The 23,389-nt window shown below is 44.1% G+C and overlaps 1 protein-coding gene across 1 annotated transcript in view; it reads left to right on the top strand.

Annotated features, from left to right (window-relative positions):
• Positions 1-23,389, top strand: part of LOC120846389 (formin-2-like) — a 93,879-nt gene that overhangs the window by 53,830 nt on the left and 16,660 nt on the right. The window contains 3 exon segments of the mRNA XM_040218120.3: positions 4,270-4,342; positions 11,886-11,959; positions 16,076-16,135. Coding sequence (XP_040074054.2) covers positions 4,270-4,342; positions 11,886-11,959; positions 16,076-16,135 — 207 coding nt within the window.

Raw genomic sequence — 23,389 nt, 5'->3', positions numbered from 1 at the left:
TTATTTTTATACGAGACAGGAAAATAAGAGCTAGAAAAACGGCTCACGAGCAATGTTTTGCTGCTTCTGTGCACGTATCGAGGTGTCATCAGCAACACAGTCCCATTGGGACCATTCATATGCCCCACCGTGCTGAAGCAGCCGAAGGGACTTTTCTCTCTACCGTAATATCCCGAGTCATCGCCCATCCCCGAGCCATCGCCCACCCCATTTTTTGGGCCAATATCGATTTCCGAAAAAACACCGAGTCATCGCCCACCCCTTCAAATACCCCAGCGCGGACTCTGCGATCCGCGAACACTCATCCTACCCGAATGACGCGGTCGCGGACCTTACAGTTGGAGGACGTCCGTGACAAAGTAAAACGAAGGAGGGAATGACACTTCTTTTTGTTTACGCATTTCCTCCGTGAGCGACCCCAAAGTGGTCGTGTATCCGTGCGAAAAGAAAACGATGGAGATAACAAAATAAGAGTTTGTTAACGTAACCGCGGAGTGTTAGGTCAAAGTCTGTCTCCGCCGAAGTAAGGTCACCGCGAACCCGCTCCTTCTTCCCGCCCGTCGGGACCGCGGTTGTGCAATATTTTAGGCAAAGCCAAAGCGTAAATAAAGCTTTGCTGGAACGTCCTACACAGACGTTTGCAGAGCGTCCCAAACATGCATTGATAGCCCGCCGCGCACGGACGCACGTATGTATGCACCAAACAAGTTGCGCAAGGGCTTGCAATTGACAAGGCGCCCGACTTGGCCCGACGCCAAAGTATTTGCCAACGCGACCGCCGGCTTTCCCGCTTTCCCAGCATTGCTCTTGGTCGCTTCTTTGGTCCGCTCGCTCGTCGTTGCGCCTGGTCGGTTTTTCTATTTTCTTGTAGACTTTTCTTTCTTTCTTTTTTACTAACTAGGAGAACATAATGGTGACATTCTTTCACGGAACAAACGTTCGCGCTATATGCAGATCGGCGGTGTTTCTAGCGCGTATGCAAGCAACGAACTTCGCTATAGTAAAATATTCTTTCGTGAGCATTTTTTCTATAAAACAATGAAACTAAATCAAGTTTTGAGTTTGATGTATCTCTTGTGCATCAGCGCTAGATACGCAGAGAAAAAATAGGCGGTTTTTTCCGCTTTTTTTCAGGTGTTTGTGCTCACCCACCGAGACATGGCCCACCCCACTTTTTTAACGAATTTCAGGCGGTAGGGGGGTGGGCGATGACTCGGGATATTACGGTAGATTATTATTTTTTGCTCCGCGGTCGGAGCACTGCAGAAGGTACGCTAGCCTCGACAGTGCAGCTCAAAATAACTGAGTATAAGGTTCCCTGCTTCCGCCTAAAGAAGCGTCCCTTTGTCCCACCCCTACAAGGGGTTTCCCTTTGGATAAACATATTAAGACTTTAGTAAAACCCAATCATATGGGGCCACGTTTGTTTTGCGAACGAACGAAACGAGTGATGTTTATTTCAATCGGAGCTCTCTGTTACAAAGGGTTGCCAACTGGGGAAACTCGGTAAAGCCAGGCTGCCAGTCTTTTCGAAACAAAAAAAAAAAAAGTCTGGAAAGCCCTTGCCAGTAGTATCCGGTGGAGTCCGATTTCCGAAATCACAATGGCCAAAAAACATGCCGGGAAACTCGACATGTGTCTGGTTAAGGCGCAGGGTCGGCGCTCTTGGAGGGCGCGTTGTTGTTTCCTTTGCAGTCTATCGATTAGCAGAGGGGAGCTCATCTTGTTGATGTTTCTCGTATTTCTTGGCCACAAGCGTTTCTGCTGCATCTGCTTCCGACAGGGAGGAGGGCTAGTGTTTTTGCACCTTTTGCAGTAAGTCCCTGTGCATGAAGACAATCAAAGTAAAGTGAAGGCCGAGTAACTATAGTCAAATGAATAAGTACCGTTTTATTCTTTCTGCTCACGTGGATGTGCGAAGGTGCTTGTTCCACGTTCGAAACATCACCCTCACACTCAAAATCCCTGAAAATATGGAGGAGCCAGAAAACAGGTTCGCAATAAAAACTACTATGCATAGGAAATAATAAAGAAACACCTTTCATAGCTCACATACTTTATTCTTTACGTTTGATGTTTTTAACCGCTCATAAAGATGCACGACTGGGTTATGCGGGACTGGCATATTGGCAATATATTATAAGCGTCGTTGGAATGCTGGCAATCCTTAAGTACACCCTACATCTACATTCCTTTTGATCACAATTTTTCTTAGAATCGTCACATGTTTTTACACACCTGACGTGAAACGGAGGTTTGAGCATTAAATATGGCGAGGTTTAACATCTTTCAGTGATGAAAAAAATGTGATAACTAATGCAGTTACACTTTTGCAGCAATAATGAAGCTGCATACTATTCAGCATGACCCAAATGACAAATGTGATCCACAGTATTTCCTGGCGAAGAAAGAAAATGCGCTCACGTTTTCTTATACGAATGCGCAAGGATCATAGTAGGGAGGAGCACTGTCCCAATTCGTTCTACTCCACCCAAAAAAACTTGAATCGAACAGTCCTTTTTTTTTATTTTCAACTCTGAGACATCGATACATCGTAAGTTAAATGGCACGACAGTCAGGTTTGGAGTTTCTCTTGACGTGAAAGACTCATTCTACTCATTCCCACACAAAGAAATGTTTGTGGCGGTCAGTGAATGCGTCGAGACCGATGGAACTGTGTCCTTTCAAAACCAGTGTCGTATTTCCGTGGATTCATTCTTAGAGCTTCGAAAATCCTACCTCATTTTTACTGAAGCAACGTTCAACAGCTACGCCTTTATCCAAAGAATTATGTGCCGGCTCATGCGTAGCACCAGTTCTGTGTAACATCTTCTAAACTTAATGTGAGAGAAACATAGCTCTGAAGCTTCCAGCAAAAGTGGTATCACGTGTGTTCAGATACATTGATGAGTATCTGGTCCTGCTCCATGAATGACCTGAGCAAAACGACTCGTCGACAGTAAACAAAATCTGCACCACGTTCCTGACTCAATCTCTGGGACTAAAGTTTACCCACAAACTACCAACTAACAGCAAGCTTCAATTCCTAGATCTTCAGCTGTCCTTTGAGGACAACTATACATGTTGGACCTACAAACAACTGTTCAAAAGAACACTTCTTCCATTTGACTCGGCACTTTCTAAAATAATTGAGAAAGGAATTGTTAAAAGTTGCTTAATTGCAGCTTTGCAAAAATCATGCGAGCACATCGCCAAGCAGAGATTCGAGGCACAACTTCAAAATCTACTTGAATCTGAATATATCAGTTCGTTATCGTTTGATGTAGCAGAGAGCTTGACCACTCGTAATGGAAGAAGAAAAAGAAATGATAAAACGTGCCAACCGGCAGTGATACCCTATCAACACAAAATCTCTCAACTTGAAAATGGACAGCCTCTAAATACGACATTCAGGTGGTAACATCAGCAGCTGATAAACTTCTAAAACTCTGTACGAAGATGAACTCCCAAAAAGAATGACAAGAACAATGCTGAGTCCGGCATGCACATAGATATGTCGACTGCAACGTCAACATTGTGTACGAAATTCCGTGCACATGTGGGAGAGTGAATGTTGGTCAATCTGGGTGCTGCATTAATGTAAGACCGGTAGTCTTACATTAATGCAGCATTAAAGAGCATGACCATACATGTCAATGCACTCCTCTAATTTATCAAACAAAAGTCCTCAATCGCTTTCAAAGCGATGGAGCTAGAGAAATTTTTTAGACAAAAAACAATAGGAAAAGGAAACAGGTGTATTAGCCCACCATCAATTCACTGTCCGAAAAAGAATGGGGGTACCTCAACCTTTTTTTCTTAATTCGACTGCTTTTCTCTTTTTATCTCGTTTATTAATTTAATTTTGTTAATTTTCTAAATTCTTTAAAATTTGCAAGTAATTTTTTATTTGTTTGTTCGAAATAATTATGCAATTTCTTTTCGTCTTTTTCCTGTCATTTTCGTCCTCAACTTTTCATGCATTAACCACTCGGATGATAGTAAGCGCTCGTCCTGTCTGTAACTTTGTTCTGGCCTTGTCCTTTGTGCTTTTGTATTTAAGATGTTTACCCAGCTAGCCCAACAGTTAATTTTAATTAAGTAGGCTCGTTGCTGTCTGCTTCACTTTGCATCCTGGAAGTCGCATAGACACTAGCTCCAGTTGAACATCTAGCGTACACTCTGATAACTATGTGGTTGATTCCTCCAAGTGTAGGGAAAGCTGTGTTGGTCGGCACACGTCCGGCTGAACAGAGTGTGTTCTTGCAGACGCTGTTGAAGAATCCGGACGTGCACAACATCCTGGGTATTATATTGGCTCTGGGCAACTACATGAATGGAGGTATGCTCCCATTTGTTTTCCTCTCCCGCTTTCAAATTTATTAACATACAGTCGAGCCCTGTTATAACGCAGTCAGTGGGAATCGGGAATATGTTTGCAACATCCACAATTCGTTATATCTGGACCTTAAAAAAAGTTTGTGATTTCTTTATGCTTATGGAATGCCAGAGTCATGCAGGATATAGCATAAGCTGATAAAATAGCCCCTTTTGTGTTTCTTAAAAATTTTTAGTTCTAAGTAGCTCCAATAATTCCACATCAGTGTTTAATACTATACAAGACATTAGGTGTTTATGGTTCTAAAATACTCAACAAAACTTAAATCCAAGTTTTTTGTTCTTCTTTTCGAAAACCAGTTTTTTTGTAAAACCAGCGGTTTCTCGGAAGCTTTGCGCTGCGAGGAACTGCCAAGTGAGAAGCACTAAATACACGGGGTGCTTGTGACTGGCACGGGAGGAGAACTCGTCTTTGTAGATGCCGTAAAAGCAAATAAGATGCATTTGAGAGCACTTTAATTTCAAAGGAAACTGTGGACTAGGGTGCAATGAAATATGCACAAACAAGCACTCTTAATTTCTGGAGATTGCATGTTTGCTTTCCAAATCTGGAGTAGAAAATTCAGCGGAGCTAAATTCTGTGCTCCAGATTCTTTTGCTCAGAAAGGGGCGTGGTGCACATTTCAATCAGATTTTTAGTAAGGAAATAGATGCCTCTGTGCATCCCCTATCTAGGCTAGCGTGCTGTCGGCTCCGGACCCTGTCGTGATAAGCGTGGTCGGCCTCTGTTACACTTAGAATAATCCGGTTAAACATGTGTGCGTTTCGGTCGGGACCATGTTGAAGTTCGATAGAAGAGATAATTCGAAAAAAGTGATTTCTTTATAAACGAGATTTACTGTAATGGTACAACTTTTTTATATGAATGATGTAGGTGCAGGATATACAGCAGCAACAATGATCAGGTTACTGTACCATTGAACTTGACAAACCAGACTTTGGCGGTCTGAAATTTGATTGATCAGAGGGCAACACTCTCCACGAGACTTGACTAGAAGTGCCGCCACCACGCGACCCTCGGTTGGTGCGTTTCGTAACTCAGTGGGAAAATCTCATTATCATCAGTATCACTATGTAGCCAAGTCTCGGTGAGGAACCACATCTATGTGATAACAAAACATGTTCAAGTGTCTCAACCTTACGTAGTAAACTGCGAGCGTTCAAATTTATTAACAAAACGTCACGCTTGGCAGTTCTAGTAAACTGTGGCGTAGGTTGGTTTCGTGTCTGAAATTTGTGAGCGATAGTTGTTTGCAGAGTCCCAGCGGTACATCATCATTGAGTAGCCTAACTTTTTAACTGTTGTCTTTATCCACCTTTGCACTAGCCCATACAAGTTTTCGTATTCCTAGTATTTCTTTCGAATAGTTGTTTGAGACAGATATCTTTGACCCTTTTAGCTTGGAAGAGGTTCCGTAAGACCTTCATTTTTACGCTATTGGCCTTGAGATCGACCTAGAGGTGGCGCTACGGTCGCGCTATTATCATTATTAAAGCGGGGATAGGAGAACGGCCACTCCATAGGCTCTCCACGGTCGCGCGCGAGACGGCGTAGATTCTTGCGTTTATTTTGTCGCATACTCTCGGTGGAAAAATAATCCTAGCGGAAAAGGATGCAGTACTGTTCGGCAGTCTTGGGTAAGTTACTTTTAAAAAGTAATTCGTTACAGTTACAGTTACTTTCAGAAAAAAGTAGCGAAGTTACTGTTGCAGTTACTGCAACAAAAGAGTAACTCGTTACAGTTACAGTTACTTTTAAAAAGTAACGACGTTACTTTTCAGTTACTTTTCTATAACACAAAAAAATATTAGAAAAAACTAAAAAACGCCTCTCACAACATTTTATTGCATAATATTAAAAAGTATGCTTTTTACTTCATATTGTAACTTAGCAGCAGTTGCTTCTCGAAGTTAGTGTTTGAAAGTTTCCACGCCAGAGAAGTGGCGCAAATCAAAATACGAAACATGCGCAGTGCGGAGTAGTGGCGCTAATCAGAATACGAGACATGCGCAGTTCCCTCCACGTGTATTGTTGTTTCACGGTTGATTCACCCGATTAAAAAGCGTTTGCACAGAAAAAAGAAAAAAACACAACATAGATAGTGCTTCAAGACACTAAGATGTGAGTGTTCAGTCACAAAGTACAAGCGCGTGCTTAAAGATAACTAGATATTTTTTTCATAAAATATTCGGGTCGTGACTCGCGAGAAAGAACGTATTCACAACTTTATGCAAGGCCAACTTGACACTCGAAATGTCGGAATGGACGATTTGGAAAGTGCAAGGAATGGCTAAATTGCACTCATGCAGTGATATATTATTCGTAAAACACTGGGAAGTAACGACAAAAGTAACGTCGTTACTTTCATCGTTACTTCAGAAAAAAGTAATAGAACTACCGTTACAAGTTACATTTTTAAAAAGTAACTCGTTACAGTTACAAGTTACCGAAAAAGTAACGAAGTTACAGTAACGCGTTACTAGTAACGCGTTACTACCCAAGACTGCTGTTCGGTGCTTCAGTGAAGATTGAATCGTGTTGCCAGCGTGCGGCCCAAATTTATATAATCGCTTCTTTGGGTGCGTCGTCTGCTCCAGGCAGACTTTGGGAAGCATGGATCACCACGACTGATGCCTGTCTCCGGCTGAGCTGGAATATTTATGTTAAATATTTGTTTCTTTTAAAATTTTATATGTCAGTTCATCAACAAGGAAATTTAAAAAAATAATAAATTCCAACCCAGATAACATAATACTGGTACTGTGGTCTGTGAAATCGCAGTTTCTATGCTTTTTTAATGTCTAGCTTTTGCAGGAATATAAATATTTAGAAAGAAGATAAGTTAGCACTGTATTGGAAATTACCATGCTATTAAGTTCCTCTGCACTTTTATTGTGCCATAGTGTGGGTAACTTTTTTGGAGTCGGAACAAATCTACTGCGTTGCGATGAGGAGAGAGTGTCTTTTCCAGTTAAAATCTGCAAACTGCACGGTTGGCAGGACAACTAAAACAGGTGAAACGAACTGTTCTAATATATCTGCCGTGACTGTAATAAACGAGTGTAACCAAGCAACGCAGCAATGTTCCTATTATTAAATGCTTTTCTCGGTTGTGTGGGTTCACCCGCTTCAGTTTTCTTGGTGAGGACCACAGATGTCAAGAGGGCAATACTATAAATATCTGGCTAAATAATCTTGTATTCAAACACGGTAGACTTTGCAACCCAAACAAACGACGCGCACTACGACACAGACAGCATCGACCGCAGTGATACTCTTTTACTGATTAGGGCTAGCGACCTTCACGAGACTTTCCGATCACCCTCATCCCTCACCTAACGTATATCGGGACTGGGCAGTTCATCGATTAACTTTCAGATTATTCAAGTAATGCTTTAATTGCAATTTTTTTTTTGCCGGTTAATAGGAGTCTTGTGCTGGAGAAAGTCAACAAGGAGTAAAATATGCCCGCTTTAATATTTTTGGCGTCTTTACTTCTTTTGTGACACAGGCTTGCACGGTAAACCACTTCAGCGTGGTTTACCGTTTATCATTTCGCCGAGGGTGATTATAGTGTAGCTTAAAAAATACATAATTTTAAATGGCTTCCCGTGTTCATATTTATGTAGGACTCGCAACGTGAAGTTGATAATGGGAATGCAATATGCCTTTTATGACATAGTAAAACCAGTAAAAAATGTGTATTTTTAACGTCTTTCACGCAATATGACCGGGGAAAAATCAACATACGGATATATTGATTGATTAGTCTATTGAAGGATAGCGATCGGTCGGGTTAACATTCTAATCAAACCACAGACCCACTCAACATTCAATGCTTTATGAAAGCCGCGGTTTGTGCGAGATAACAAAAATACGTGGGGCCAGCGATTGTATAAAAAACAACACACTAAGATTATGGAAGCTTCCGACTTGATAATAATCGCTTTGCTGAATTTTTACGCGTGGCAAACGATACAACACAACCTTTAGTAAAAAGAAACGGCAACAAAAACATAAAACATTTAATAAGGAATGTCAAGCTCAGCCTGAAGCGGGCTTGCATCGTCGAGATCCATGCTTCTGAGCGTGCGCCCGTAGCAGACGACGCATGGCGGTATCCCCGCTTACGTGCGTTTCCAATTCCGGCCACACGGTGGCGGCACGGTTCGATCTTGAGGCGAATAATCATACAGTTTCATGATAACCAGTCTAGTCTTGTTTCCACGTTTAGCCCCCAACCTATGAATTTGTTCAACAGGCTCCACACATAACCCCCAATCGTTCAAAATACAGCTCCTTGATAACCTTATTTTTTTAACACCTTTTTCCGTTTCGTAGAGTCAAATCTCAATAATTCGTACTCGAGGGGGACCGAAAATTTGTTTGAATAAAGCAAAGTCTGGATTACCAGGAGTTTCCTCCCATAGAGACACATAGGATAGGACCTGTATGTTAGTTTGAATTATCCGCAAGTTTGAATTAAGAGAGTTTGAATTAACGAGATTTGACTGTATATCGTTTCAGGGATACCAAATACAATTAGGTTATTTTTGCGACTTCTAGCTTCCAGGTCAATCAATTTTCTTCACATTTCTTTCCCAGTGTTCTGTAAGCTACGGACAACTTGGTCGCAGACTTTCACGGATTGGAAGTCTTTTTCTACCCGTTGTATTTTTTAAGATAGTTTCTCAAATTGATCCTCAAATCGAGCCCGATTTTCTTTAACGTCCTTTCTAGTCATGACAGCTTGTCCGTGCAACAATTTTTCGAGTGATTCTTCAGTAGTGATTGGTCCGGGATTTTGCTCGACGTCGCCCGAGAGCAGCAATAAGGGCATTGCAGAACATTTTGACATCTCGCTGGAAATAACTTCAGGGCACCGCATGAAAACAATAAATCTTAGCAATACACGCCAGCCTGATTGAAGACAAACAGAAGCAGCATATCAGCTGTGCTCTGGATGACGTTGCCGTGCCCCCTGAAGATACCGGCCGTGGTTGTGTCCCTTGTGGAGGCATCGGAAAGGGGTGGCAATCGAGTCTGAGTGGTACGGTGGGTGATTTAAGAGGAGTCCATAGACGGCGGGAAGCAAAACAGGAATGCAGTTGTGGATACGCTGATACACGCCCACATTACGGGACTACATAATGTAGTGAAAGCGGCACAATTAAAGTATCGCAGCCCATTATCTTGCCTACTGTAGGCAAGATGGTGGGCCAGGACCCAGAGGACACGAAAACACGGAACGGAAACGCCGAAAACCCGAAATACCCCGCACGGCGTACGAAGCGGTGCTTCGTTGTGTATGCTGCCAGAAAGGCAAACTTGCCAAGCAGCGCACGTGCGTCGCTCGGACGGGGGGGGAGGGGGCACAATAGTTGCAATATCAGCAGATGGCCATTTGTTTTTGTGCTCAGTTTCTAGAAATATATCATACCGTAATATACCGGGCAAGTGCCCACTCAAACTTTGGAGATAATCACAAAAAAATGGAGGATGGGCGCTTGTCCGGTCAAATTTTACATATAAATGTACTGTGGATATTTTTTAGATCTCACGAATTTGGTAATGGGCGTTTAATGTGGAATGGGGGGGGCGGATGCACGGTATTCTACGGTAAATAGATTTCACCGCATTTAATCCGAATACCTTTTTGTCTTTTTTTTTTTTGTTATATCCGTAGCGGGCCTTTCGGGGTTTTTCGTTACAAGCGGGCTTGTGTCGTATTGCAGGTATACAAACAATAATGGTAAATTGAAATCCGGTTGTTATATCTGTTATTTCGCTATTTCTGGGTTCGTTATAAGCGGGCTGTACTATACCTTTTGTTTATAAATAGTTAAGGTGAAGCCGAATCAACTCGGCTAAAACCAAAAAAAAAAGCAATCTAAAATCGGTGTATTTTTAGCAATTTCAGCCAAAACAATACAATCCGTAACACTATAATTTGGCGCTCATTCTTCAATTGTTTTTCGCATTCGTCTGCCACGTTGACCATCTGTCGCCAAAGATTTGGGTTTTCAACTATGTCAAAACTGAGAGATATGCGAGCAACCATACTCTGTAAACAGCTGCTCTTTATAGATCTGAGCCGGAGCGACTCGGGTGCCTTAAAAGACTCGTTCTTAAGGCGCAGGTACTGTGCCACAACGAAATTCACTCAGAGCCACAGAGTAGCAATATGTTGCCATGCCAACGGTTACCACATCTCTTTAGGCTTAGGAACGGCCAGAATCGGGGACGATCTTTAATATGGGGTGAGCCCACCGCTCATTCTTTGCGACTTGAGTGAGATAAAGCAAAGAGAAAGCCGGCTGCACCATTCACTGGCAACGAACGTGGCTAACATGGCAGCTACTATCACGGCTCTGAGGCAAGAGGAAAGTGCGCGACATGTTTGCTGACGCAACCCAACCCCGAGCTATACTTCTCGAGTTCTGCGTTAAGGGCAAGCGCCAACCCAAAACACAGCGTGGGTTCGGCGCAGCGGTGTGACCCTGTTAGCTTTGGGGGCCCCCTATTCTAAAACTCTCTATGGTTACTTGGGCGGAGGGTGGCCGTGGACGATACTAAAAACCACAAAAAAGGCGGCTTTTCAAAGCCTTACTCCCATAATCTTATCTGTGCTTCAAAACACGGCAAAGGGTCCGAGCAGGGATGCATGATGGGGGGGGGGGGTAAATACGGCATAGAAGCGAAGCGTGCGCCACGCTGCGGAAGCGGTCGGAAAAAGAAGGGGCAGGGGATAAGTCTTTTTATATTTTTATGTAAATATGGGGCCCCTACACAAGTGCGGCCCATACACGCAATTATCGCAGATGTGAAAGTTAAATAAATGGCACAATAATTGCCTCAAATTCGCTGCTAATTGCTTTCGACATAGTGAGGTAAAAATGTAAAGCTTTAGGATACGGTTCACTTATTGCAAAAAAAAAACCAATTTATATCAATTTTTTTGTTAGATCCAGTCAGGAAACAAAACCATCAGTTTTTTTATGCCTTGACTGTACCTTCTTGAGAGTGTTTGATTGTTTGCTTTGCTCACTTGCCATTGGCGCTCTTGTTCTAAACCTTGGCCCTGTACCATAAAAAAACCAGCACATTCATTTTGAGGGCTTCTCGAGCATTTCTCGAGTACAGTCTTTCCAAGGTGGAGTCACTTTCGGGGATGAAAACTGCGAAGGGCCTCGGGGGTGTGTTGGCCTTCAATGGACAACAAACTTATTTGTGCGAAGCATCGTGATGCAATTTAGTGAGGATGCATTAATTAGATGCATTTTCTCAGCTGTCCCACACTCGTTGTGCTGCAACGGGCTATGCCGAGTACATTGCTCTACTAATCAGAGTAAAATGAAACTTAAGGCACATAATTTTTAAAGGGCCTACATTAAAACTTGTACAATTTTGTTTTGGAATTGAAGAGCCTCATCAGGTTCCGAAGCATGCTTGTTGGACCAATGTGCTGTCTTCCCTTGTCCTGCAGGCAATAGGAGTCGTGGGCAGGCTGACGGATTTGGCCTGGAGATCTTGGCCAGGCTCAGGGACGTCAAGAGCAAGGTGACCTCTTTATTTACAGTCTTTATGTCGCACGCTTGTAAAAGTTGCACCTTCCTGTTAAGAGCCACGTTTTTGTACAAATGAGACTTTTTTATGGTCACTGGGGGGAAACTGCCACTATAGGTTTGCCTGTGTGGATTGTTATCCTGATATATGTGCAAGTGAGAGCCAGACAAACATAATTTGTTGGCCGCTGCTCCTACTGGAGGCTGCCGTGTTACGAGGGAAAGTCAGTCCGTGGATCCGAAGGCTACTTCTGGCGGATCTAGACTCGTCTTGGAACCGCCTTAAAGGGGCCCTGCAATGACTTTTTGCCTGGTTTTAATTTGCACCGAACCTGAGCGCACTGAACGTAGTAACTTAATGAAACTTTTCTTTTCTCTAATTTCGCTTTATTTGAAAAGTTATAGGCGAATTAGAATTACAAAAACAAGCACAAAATAACCTCCTTCATGACGTCTTAGGTCCTGGCTTGAGTGGCCGTGAACGAGAGGAGGGGTAGTGAGCTCATCGAGCGTTCACGGTTGCCGCACTCCGGGTTGACGGCTCGAGAGGGCACCACTAAAGCATGTGTTGGATAGGCTCTATGAAGCGGGCGGCCGGGGCGGCTCGCATTGCATTTGCTGTGCGATTAAAGACTATTTCGGCATAGCACTTCACTGGCCACAAACGACGGCAAACACGGGGTAAAGATCAGTCCAGAACGGGAGCCACTTCGCGCTGCCATGCCGCCAAATGGCCAGATCGCCAGCAGGGCCCGCGCCGAAGGCCTTGGGAACACTCGGAACCGGTCGGATCGTCGAGCCGGTATACGACCGCAGCGCCGCCGCGTACATCCGGGACTTTTCTGCGCTGGCCCTTTGTCGTAGCCTCATCCCACTAGTTCTTTCTAGTGTGCGCCGTTTTTTCCGCCGCTTGGTGGCGGGTATGTCGACGGGTCTTTTCTTGTTTCCGTACTTTATAAACTGTATTTGTTTCTTTTCTGATCTAAAATACTGAACAAAAGCTTCTTTTATAAATAATTGAAATGGTTTGCGCCACTTATATTTTGTATTTTGACTACGAAAAAACTTTTAGCGGCTCTGACCAGTAGTAAGCCTAGGACCAAAGACATCACATTTTGCGCGCTTTCGGTACCGCGGGTCGCCCTCGTCGGTGGAGGAGGTTTCCGCGCAGTCCGGTTAAAATATGACGCACTGATATTTAGTTACTCTCTCCGTGCCCGCTGGCTTGCCCGAATCCCAAGAGACGTGGAAACCGCAAAAAAGGTTGACGCTTAAATATGATTGCAGGGCCCCTTTAAGTGAAGGGCATCACCTCTACCATTCTACATCTTGCACGGTTCATTAAAAGAACTCGCGGAACATATATTTTTTAAAGATAAAACACGCAAGCCACACAAAAGATTTTCGCCAAAGAAAAATGTTTTTGGCGCAATATTTATGGCATTAAACGCAATTTAGGCAGCATTACGCTTCATCCGCGCCCCACTGTGGGCCCTGCCCATTAGTACTGGATTGGCTTGGCTGCTTAGCCATTATGCGAGTCTAATATATCCCTGTCACGACATTCGGTTTGTCTAGCCTCGCATCTCGCATCGTCTGCTATACTCGTCGTCACCTAAAGAACAGAACGGGGCATATTGGAAGCGTGCGACGAGACATTGACGCCATGGCGCAGCTCCCAGCCGTTTCGTATTGAACACGGCTGGCATAAACAACCTGCGTAGCAGCCAACCTTCATTTCTGATAGATGTCAGTTTACCCGAGCATGGCGCTACAGAGTTAAGGGGCACAGTAAATGCATTTTTAACGCGAGATCCGGAAATTGAGAACCCAGACTCCTCCATGCACCAGTGAAAACCACCTTAATCATTTCAACCCCAGCTTTTTACTCGATCCGCCGGCGAGCGAAGAGCAGTCTCGTGTAAGAAAAGAAGCAAAAAATGCTCGTCGATTTTATCGATTACTCGTGCTCACTTTGTTATAACCGACTTCGGTTATAACAAAGTGCCAAAGGGAATGGGAAATCGGGATCGTTTCGCTGTAGTCGCTATTTCATTATACAGTCGCCGACCGATTATTCGGACTTCGCTGGGACCGAAAAAACGTCCAAATGATAGAGCAGTCCGAAAAATCAGCAGATTGAAAAACTTGCCTTTATTACTTCCAAGTGGGCTTAAAAAAGCCGTAAATAGTGCCTTGGTTCAGGTTACGCCTGCGTGCCTTGTTTTAGGTTATGCCTCCGTTTCCGTTCGACAGCTTTCTGTTAGCTTGAGAATTGCTGCCTTCTTTTCTAGCGTTATGGTCGAGTAGCAGAAGAACAGATGGGGCCGTGACGCCCAAGCCAGCGTTGTCCGAACGAGATCAGAGGCACAAATACATGAGCGCAAAATGGCCACTGGCGACGCGAAGGAACGAAAAACAAAGCAAAATGATAATAATGATGATGATGATGACGTGCAGCTAAATGGGAAAAAAAGGGCTAGCATAGCGTCACCTAGCGGTAGGACTCAGGAGTGCTCAAGTAGCGCTGCCAAACCAAGCCAATCCATTGGCAGCCAACGTAGAATTCAAAATGGCCGCTTCTCGATGGTGTTTTCCGCTGATCGCTCGCGACGATTTTGTCCGAATAATCGGAACTTTCGGACTTCAAGCTGTCCGAAACATTGGTCGTGAATATACACTATTTCTATGGGGTAAGTCACAATTCCACCTTTAGGTCCGAAATATAGAACAAGTCCGAATTATCGGAGTCTGAAAAAATGGTTGGCGACTGTAACCGACTTGGAAGCATGGAACACACAAACGCTTAGTAGCGGCATCTTGCGGCGCAGATAAATTAAAAACGCAACGGTACGCTTTGCCATTGTCGCTTACAACTGCGAGACACGATTCAATTCATGCTCGGAGCAACGTCTGCAGGTCGAGTGATGGAGAACACGTCCAGGGCAACGCTGGAAGCAGGTTTTGAATGTCAAGCTGCCTTTACTTCAGAGCTAGATGGAGAAACGTGGCTGCGGGAAGGGCAGACGGGGCGAAGACCCTGTGGGTGTGTTGGAATAGGTCATGGCGGCCAGCACTTCACTATGCGGTGTAGCGTGGAAGCTTTCACTGGTGTGGGTGTTAACCATCTGCCGAGGCAGAGTGGCGCCCCCTATGGGTGTTGCACACTCCCATTCCAACCTGCTGCGCACTGTCACGTGCCATCTTGCCGGTCATCCACTCTGCTAAATACCCCTTGCGAAAGTTTGCCGTCAAAAAGGTCACCGTTTTTGTAGTGCAGTAAGGCTCGTTATTTCTAACCGGAGTGTCAAACCGGAACGAAACCAAACTTAAAACCGGAACTGAACAGTCATTTTTAGGCGAACCGGAACTAAAGCAAACCAAAATCTTCGCCGCCATTTTGAAACTGAATGGGAACTGAACCGTAAAAAAATATAATGCTAACCAGTTCAAAACTGTTCACAGTAATTTTTTTTGTTCGTTAATATCGCAAATTGAATATTTGACATTAAAAAAAATTGGCAGCTGTATATCAATGTATTGATCAAATCGTCGTATACAGAATAGCTATGTATGAGAAATTGTGGGGTTTCGTGGCTCTTTTGTATTAGCTTAAAGACATATGAATGCCGCAGTTCACATCAAAGCGAATATCGAGTAGCATATTATTCGAAACTACCACTTGAAAATTCAAATATTTGTGCGACACTAGTTATTGGTTATTTCTTGACACATCTAACTTGGTTTGGGGTATTTTTACATTTTGTGGCAATAATTAGTCGTATAATTTATAGAATTTTTCTTATCTGAATCTTGAAATGCGTGAGACGAGAGAGGAGAAAACGGCTCACTATCGATACTTGAAACCATTTTTCCCCTCGGGATTTCTGATGTTAGTAGTTCCGACCAACTCACTATTTATTGCTCGCTCGCGATGCTTTACCTCGTAGCAGATTTCGCTTTTATTCGTTAATTTAATTTCCCTCGAGGTAATGACATTGAAGAAAGAAGTGAGCTTACAAAAGCAATTGCGAATTGCGCTCGTTAGCCCTCGAACAAAAACACTGTCGGTAATGTTGACCGAGGAATGTTCTTTGTGGTCTCTTTGCAGGACAACTCCCTGACCCTCCTTCATTACATTGTCAGAGTCTATGTAAGACAGTTCCAAAAGGTGGGTAGTGTCTGCTGTAGTGCACTCTGCCTTGTCGGGAAAGGGATGCATGTGGTGCGCTCAAAAGTGTATGAGAAACATAGTGCGTACGTTTCGTGGACACTTGGTACAACACACCACTTCCGCCGAGTTGTTTAAGTGGGTTCAAGTCCTTCCTCCATTGGCTGTGGCTCTGCAGCCTGGGATCCTTGAAAACAAATGAGCAAAGGCTCCTTTTAAGTACTCCATTGTTAGAAGTTGAAATCGTGTTCCCATAGATAAATCGTGATTTGATAGAACTGAAGCGCGGTGCCGGCAGAGTATTGACCAATTACCGTCGCATTAGCTCCGTTTGAAGTCTCTTTAAGGTCTGATCTGAAACCTTGCCGGCCAGCAGCTCTCACGCAAGCGGTAGACCTGCTCAATGCATTTTAAGCCTCACTTCTGCTTATTGCTGCGAAGTGGTAACTTCCATATTGGCTTGCGCAATAGAATAAACTCGAAATTTGTGATACTTTGCCCCGTTCCTCCGTGCAACTGCACATCCGTCGCTTGCACACGTCACGTGGTTCACACATGCAGTTATGTCGAACACGTGTGGGTTGCGCAATGAGCGTTGCTGGTTAGCATTTTGAGCAGCTGAAAACCACTGAGAAAATATCAGGGACTCTATCTTTGGGAACATGGATGTACTGAGTACTCAATAATGTAGACAAAAGTAAGTTATAATGCATTTTGGTTCTCATTAAAGGCTCACAATGTTTCAAGTTTTGGCATCTGTTACAATGTTATCCCATCAGGTCCCTCATGCTCATCAGTGTGCACAATTGAAATTGCTTCTGTGCTTATCTAAGACACAAGCTGAAGTGCCATGAAAACTGATTTGAGCTGCTCCTAACCTGCTCTAGAATGTAGCTTTAGCTGCTCCCAAGGCTGCTCCCAAATACATTTCATAAGTTCTACCCCAGGGAAGAGGGGGAGGGGGGGGGCTTTCAAAACTGAAAAATTGCTAACAAGTCGATTATTGGAAACCTAATTTTTTGGGTTGCATATTTTGTAAGCTACCTCCTCCGTAATTAACAGCACCTAATTCACGAAGAAAATATGTTCAAAAGAAAATATTCGAGGTCTCAGCGGCTTCCAAATCTTGCTAGAGCCGGAAAATAGAGCTGGGTTTTGAGCATTTGTCGCTCCCACCCAACTTGATAGACGGCCACCGTTTTAAGGGGACACACCCCCTAGGAGGGTCAACTTTTAAAACCTTGGCTTAACATTAATGAAATTTACAGGGTAGGCTGGTGGTCATGCTAGAGGGTACATAACAAAATTTCATGCCTCTCGGTTAAGTGGGAAGGAAATTAGGGCAGCTTTTATCAGCAACACGCCTACATAGTTCAGTTAATCTATCGTCGGAAAAATATCACGATATTCATGATTTTTATTCGCTAGATATGTAGCAGAATGCCTAGGAGGTGCGGCTATGGAAAGCTTTTTGTAAAAAGTCCTTTATTTCTATCAATTTTCTCTTCTGCAAAATTGGTCAACTTTTTGGTCTTCTGTGCCTTCGACGAAATGTCAACATTTTTTTATAGAAGACATCTGTAAAGTGACAAAAACATTCCATAGCTGCATTCCTTATTAAATTTCAGTCAGGAAAAGGGAAGAGTGAACCTTCCCTGAGTCTTGCCATTATCAAATGATAGAGCGACTAAAAGGGAATTTATACCAAAAAGTGGAACTGAGAAAAATGTGTTCAAAGTGCTCCAAACCCTACCTTTTCTTTAGCTGCGGTGGACAGAAAATACTTTATAAAAAATTAACTATGCAGTGTAAACTAGTGAAAATTTCTGGGAATACTCTCTAGAGTATTTTCAGAAATGGATGTAAATATGTAATTTTTCAAAATCAATGTTTTTTTGCAGAATATTTTTTTCTGGGCAGTGTCCTCCCTTAACCTTGTTTTGAAGCAGAGTTCTTTTTCTCTTCGTTTTGCCGCCCTTCAAAGTGGTATTCGTCGCATTGTTTCGACGCAATCTGCATTTTTCCGCCTCGCGGTTGTGAAGTTGCGATTGGTCAAAGCGTGCGCTCGAGAGAGCGCGTGACTACCATTGGCCAAGACGCACGTTCTCCCTCCATTGCCATGGCTACCGCTCCTCTGCGGGCTCGCGTCGTCTGCTACGGCTGCTTGCTCGCTCCTGCGCTTTGTCAACACCGCTTTGCTTCATCTTTACGATCGTTTGCAACACTTGGTAGTTTTGCATACTCTGCATGTTTCGTGACGGCACACAAAACGGGAAATGAAGTACAAGACGGCGCCGCGTTGGATGCACGGAAGCAGTTCATGCATGCTTCTTCTTGTGGTGATCATCGGACGCAGCATCGGCGGCATGCCTCATTGCGTCGCTGCTTCTGACGGTAATTCTTCTGTGCCATTAACCGTCAACACAGAGCAAAGACGGAAGTGCGGAGCAAGAAGAAAGTGCGCAAGGACACTTCCAGCTACTCCGCAGGGTAAAGCCGTTTCATGTAGTGCAGTCCGGCTCGCAATATTAGGGACTTTCCGTTTGCAACGTCACTCGATCGAGAGAAACCAAAAAACACAGGGTCTCTTATGTTATCCTTAAGACAACTTGAAAGCCCAAGCCCCGATGCATTAAAGACACACACGATTTACGGATGTGGCGGCAGAGGGGTACCGCGTCTGACTACTGTACGAGATGTTGCTGGTTTGATGCCAGCCAAGGGATAAGAGCAAAAAGTATTTTACGATGAATACAGTCGAAGCTCGTTAATTCGACTCCCGTTATTTCGATCATCGCGTTAATTCGATCCTTCCGTTTAGCACCGTCGGAATTTTACAGGCTTCAATAGGGAGAAAACCCCGGTATTTCGATCTGATAAATATCCCCAACCCGATAATTCGTCCCGGGAGCCAGCATCTTCGTAACCGGGAAATATTTTTTAAGCTAACACTATATGTTTAAAGGTTAAAACGGCGCCTCAGAACACAACACGCGTCCTACCCATATTGGCAAACAGCCGTTGCAGCGAGCCCGCGCCTGATTGCAACACCTCCACAGACGCGCGATGCCCGTCGGCGCCTCGAGCCGGGGCGCGCTCCGCGAAAGAGCGCCCGCGCAGACAGGCGTCCTTTCGCCGGCGCCTCGCACCGGAGAAAGGGCCGATTTGATTAGTCGAGAAAAGACCCAGTCAGAGCGCACCGGCCCGATCACGTGGGGAGGCGCGCGGAAGGAGACGGGAGCAACGAGAGGGAAATGAGTGAGCGATGAAGTGAGAAAGAACGTCGGGAGGATGGAGAAGGAGACTGGAGAAAAATGAGCGAGCGAGCGATGAAGATGGACCGTGCTGTCACGTGGTTTCTGGTTTCTGTTCTTTGGAGTGCGCGGCGTTTAACGCTCATACCGGAAAATGTCGAAAGAAAAGCGAGGAAAGTACTCTTCGAATGATTTAAAAACAAAAGTTCACATACTCAACGAAGTTAGGGAGGGAAAATTGTCCAGAAAAGAAATTGCCGAAAAGTATGACCTCAAGAAAAGCACGCTTGCTACCTACATTAGGAATAAAGCAGCAATCGTGAAAGCTTTTGAAGAAGAGCAATTTGTGAATTCAAGAAAACACCTTCGTAGTGCAGCCCATCCAGAACTCGGAGAAGCCGTTTACAAATGGGTGACAGAAGTAAGAACGCACAACCTTCCGATGGCTGGAGACATGATTCGCGCAAAGGCTCAACAGTTCAGCGAACGTTTGGGCATCGAGGGATTCCGTGTTTCTGAGGGATGGCTCGCAAGATTCAGGGAGAGGCACTCTCTTATTTTTAAGCACATGTGTGGTGAAAGAGCCGATGTGGATGAACATTTGTGTGAAAACTGGAAGACGTCAGAGCTCGCACGTATTCTTGCGGAGTATGCGCCCGAGGACATATTCAATTGCGATGAAACGGCGTTGTTTTTCAAAGCTCTCCCCGACAAAACGATAACGTTCAAAGGGGATCCTTGCACTGGGGGAAAACGCAGTAAAGAGCGGGTGACCATGCTCGTGGCAGCCAACATGACAGGCACGGAACGTCTGCCTCTTTTGGTGATCGGGAAATCCAAGACGCCACGATGCTTTCGGAACATCCCGCGGCTTCCAACGGACTACTGTTTCAACAAAAAAGCGTGGATGACACGTGAGATCTTTCAAGATTGGCTTCAAAAATTGAACCGCCAGTTCGCGTCCAAGGGGCGCAAGGTCGTGTTAGTAGCGGACAACTGCAGTGCGCACACAAAGATGCCGGAGCTGTCTATGATCCGCCTGATTTTCCTTCTACCTGCAACCACCTCACTCTTGCAACCAATGGATCAAGGAATAATCAAACACCTGAAAGGCTTGTACCGCAAGCATCTCATGGCAAGAATATTGCTTTGTCTGGACCAGGGTAAGCGCTATGAAGTCACTCTGTTGGCGGCGATTCATATGCTTGTTAAAGCTTGGACGGACATGCCAAGCGTGGAGGGTGTCTTGTGTGCACGCGTGATGCATTCACGGGCTTTTCGCCACGCGAGAATGAAAACCACAAGCAGAATCGTGCCATGTGAAATGGGCTCAACGCTGAAAGTGTGTGTGCAACTTTCATCTGCCATTTTTTCAAAATGATTTTCTCCGATGGCATTGGTCCCAGCACTATTCACGAGGCTAACTAGGCCCGGTTGGAAAGCAGCGAGGCAGTGAAGAGACTGATGACGATGCATGTGGGGTAAAAATCCTGACCTTGGAACATTTACAATGGGGTCCCGAACTTGGAGTGCCTATATCTTTATCTCTGGCCACTCGGGTCACTATCATCTGAAAGATTGCATATGTGCGATACTAATGGTGGCCCTCTCTTCACTGATGAAGGAAGTAGTTGAAGGTTCTTCTCAGCAGATGATTCGAGACTTCTACACTTGATACGTTAGTGCGATGCGAAGCAGGAATTGAATGCAAGAGCTGCGTAAGCGTTCAATTCTAACTCTGGCCCAATCAACCTGTTAATAGCACACAATCGGCTTGAAAGCCCCTTTATGTATAGACTTTTTCTAAGGCATCTATGTGGATTGACACTTCTTTCTGACTGGTTCCATCTTTTTCGCCATTGACACTGACAGAGATTGAGAAAGAACTGTACAGTGAAGCGCACATTCTCGTTTGTCAGACTTGTGACTGTGTTTGATAAAATATTGCACAGTATAGGTTAATTGCTCCCATAAGTATGGTAAAAGATGAAGCTGCCATTTGAGCATGCGGTGGCGCTGAATTCCGGAAAGTATATATTGCGACAACTTCTCTGGCATTTTGTTCAGGAAGGATGGAGCTGGGTGGTGATACCATTTTTTTTTTTACTGAATATAAGTACTTTAATTATCACTCAAATTAAATACCGGGCCTGTTTTGCAAGTTCTAAGCATATATAATTTTACGAATGAAATACAATTAAAGCTACTATAAGATAGCGTCGTCGCACAAAGTGCTTCTTGGTGAATGCAGTTCCACAATTATTTTTTATACTTCGGTTAATTTTGCACTAACGTTCTGTAAGAAATGTGCTACCTAGTTCAGAGAGATCGCCCATCTCGTTTTTCTGGCTAAATATCTAACATAAAAATTCCGAAACATCGCCCACTCCCGTTGGACGTCGCATGATGTCCGACGGGGATGGCATTTGGCGCGCGATCTGCTGTACCGGTATGTCTGATAAGCGAGTTCATAACTGGTTTCCGTGTTTTTGTCCGCGATCTGCGCACGCGATATCGGCTCCCGTAACATGCGAGTTGTTCCCACATGTATTGCATCGTGAAGTGCGGATCTGCTAAGTCCGCGATCTGCAGTATCCATTCTCGTGACACGAGAGTTTGTAGCGGATTCCCACGTTTCTGTCTGTGATCTGCGCACGCGATATCTGTTCCCGTGACAGGCAAATTTATAGCTGGTTCCCATGTGCTTATTGCACCATAAAACTTGAACCTGCTGCGTCTGCGATTTACGGTATTTGTTCTCATAAGATGCTAGTTCTTGGTGGATTTCTGCGCGTCCTTTACATGGTCAAACATGAATCTGCTGCATCCGCGACGTGCGGTATCCTTTCCTGTGACATAGGAGTTCGTACCAAATTCCCCTGTTGTTATCGCATCGTGAAACGCGAATTTGCATGTCCGCGATCTGGAGTATCACTTTTTGCATCGCATGGTTTGTAGCAGGTGCCGCCATGTTTTTCGCCATTCATCTCTTTATTTTGGGTGGACGTTCTTTCGGAACTTTACGGTAATTATAATAAACTTTTTTATGAGTTTAATTCTAGTAGAGCTATTTGGAGTCTAATTGTATATTTGAAAGCTGCATGGAAAATCAAACAGTCAGATATCATTTGTGGAATAAATAAAAAAGTCTCAAATCCCCACTTTTTCCTTTAAAGGACACTAACACACCCCAAAACTTTTTTTAAATTTTTTGCCAGGCGATTTATTATGGTGTCCCAAAACTACCCAATCAATATTTTGCTACAGTGTCGCATAGATTTTTAATAAAGTTAAAATATGCAACTGCTTGAAACCGAAACTGGGCAGGGAAGGAAGAAGAAATATAGAGGAGAAAGTTGCCAAAACTCACGTGGCTGTGCAACTTTTTTCTTTTTTTTTTTTTCAATTGGTGTATATTTAGTTTTTTAGAAGCCACAAAAAATGGGTGTCATAGCTTTGTCTATTTGCAGTATTGAGTGTATGCCTTTGATAACCCACGAAATTTATTATCTTTGGTGGTTGTGTCTAAACCATACAAAACGGCACGTGACCGCAGAAAAGAGAGAGTTACTCAAACCGGCCAGTTCTTGATTGGCGGTTTTTGGGGTAGAAAGAAAATGAATTTCGAGCTGCAAATTATGTCCTGGGTAGTTGGGCTCTCATATGTCATGTACAAATAAAAACCTTGTCACCATAAATACCCTGTTAGTGTCCCTTTAAAGGGACATTTCAACGAAATTTGAAATATACCTGTCGTTTTCAGAAATAGGCTGAATATGATCTACAATATCCGTAAATGGCAGTCCCAGGCCTCTATTTTGAACCTGATGGCTGTATTTTTGGTCATGAACGGCCCACTCTGGCAAGCGCTTGGAGAGCAGCCAGCGGAGAGCACGTCACATCCGGTGCAATCGCAACATAGACTGTGTTGGGACGAGCAAAGATGCGACGAGGCCGACGTCGAGAGGATGTCGTAGTCGTTCCAGCCACCGAAGCAACT

Source organism: Ixodes scapularis, unplaced genomic scaffold, assembly GCF_016920785.2.
Source record: "Ixodes scapularis isolate PalLabHiFi unplaced genomic scaffold, ASM1692078v2 PGA_scaffold10__122_contigs__length_95168666, whole genome shotgun sequence".
Taxonomy (NCBI): domain Eukaryota; kingdom Metazoa; phylum Arthropoda; class Arachnida; order Ixodida; family Ixodidae; genus Ixodes; species Ixodes scapularis.
The sequence above is the reverse complement of the archived record's forward strand: the minus strand, read 5'-3'. Positions and strand labels throughout refer to the sequence as shown.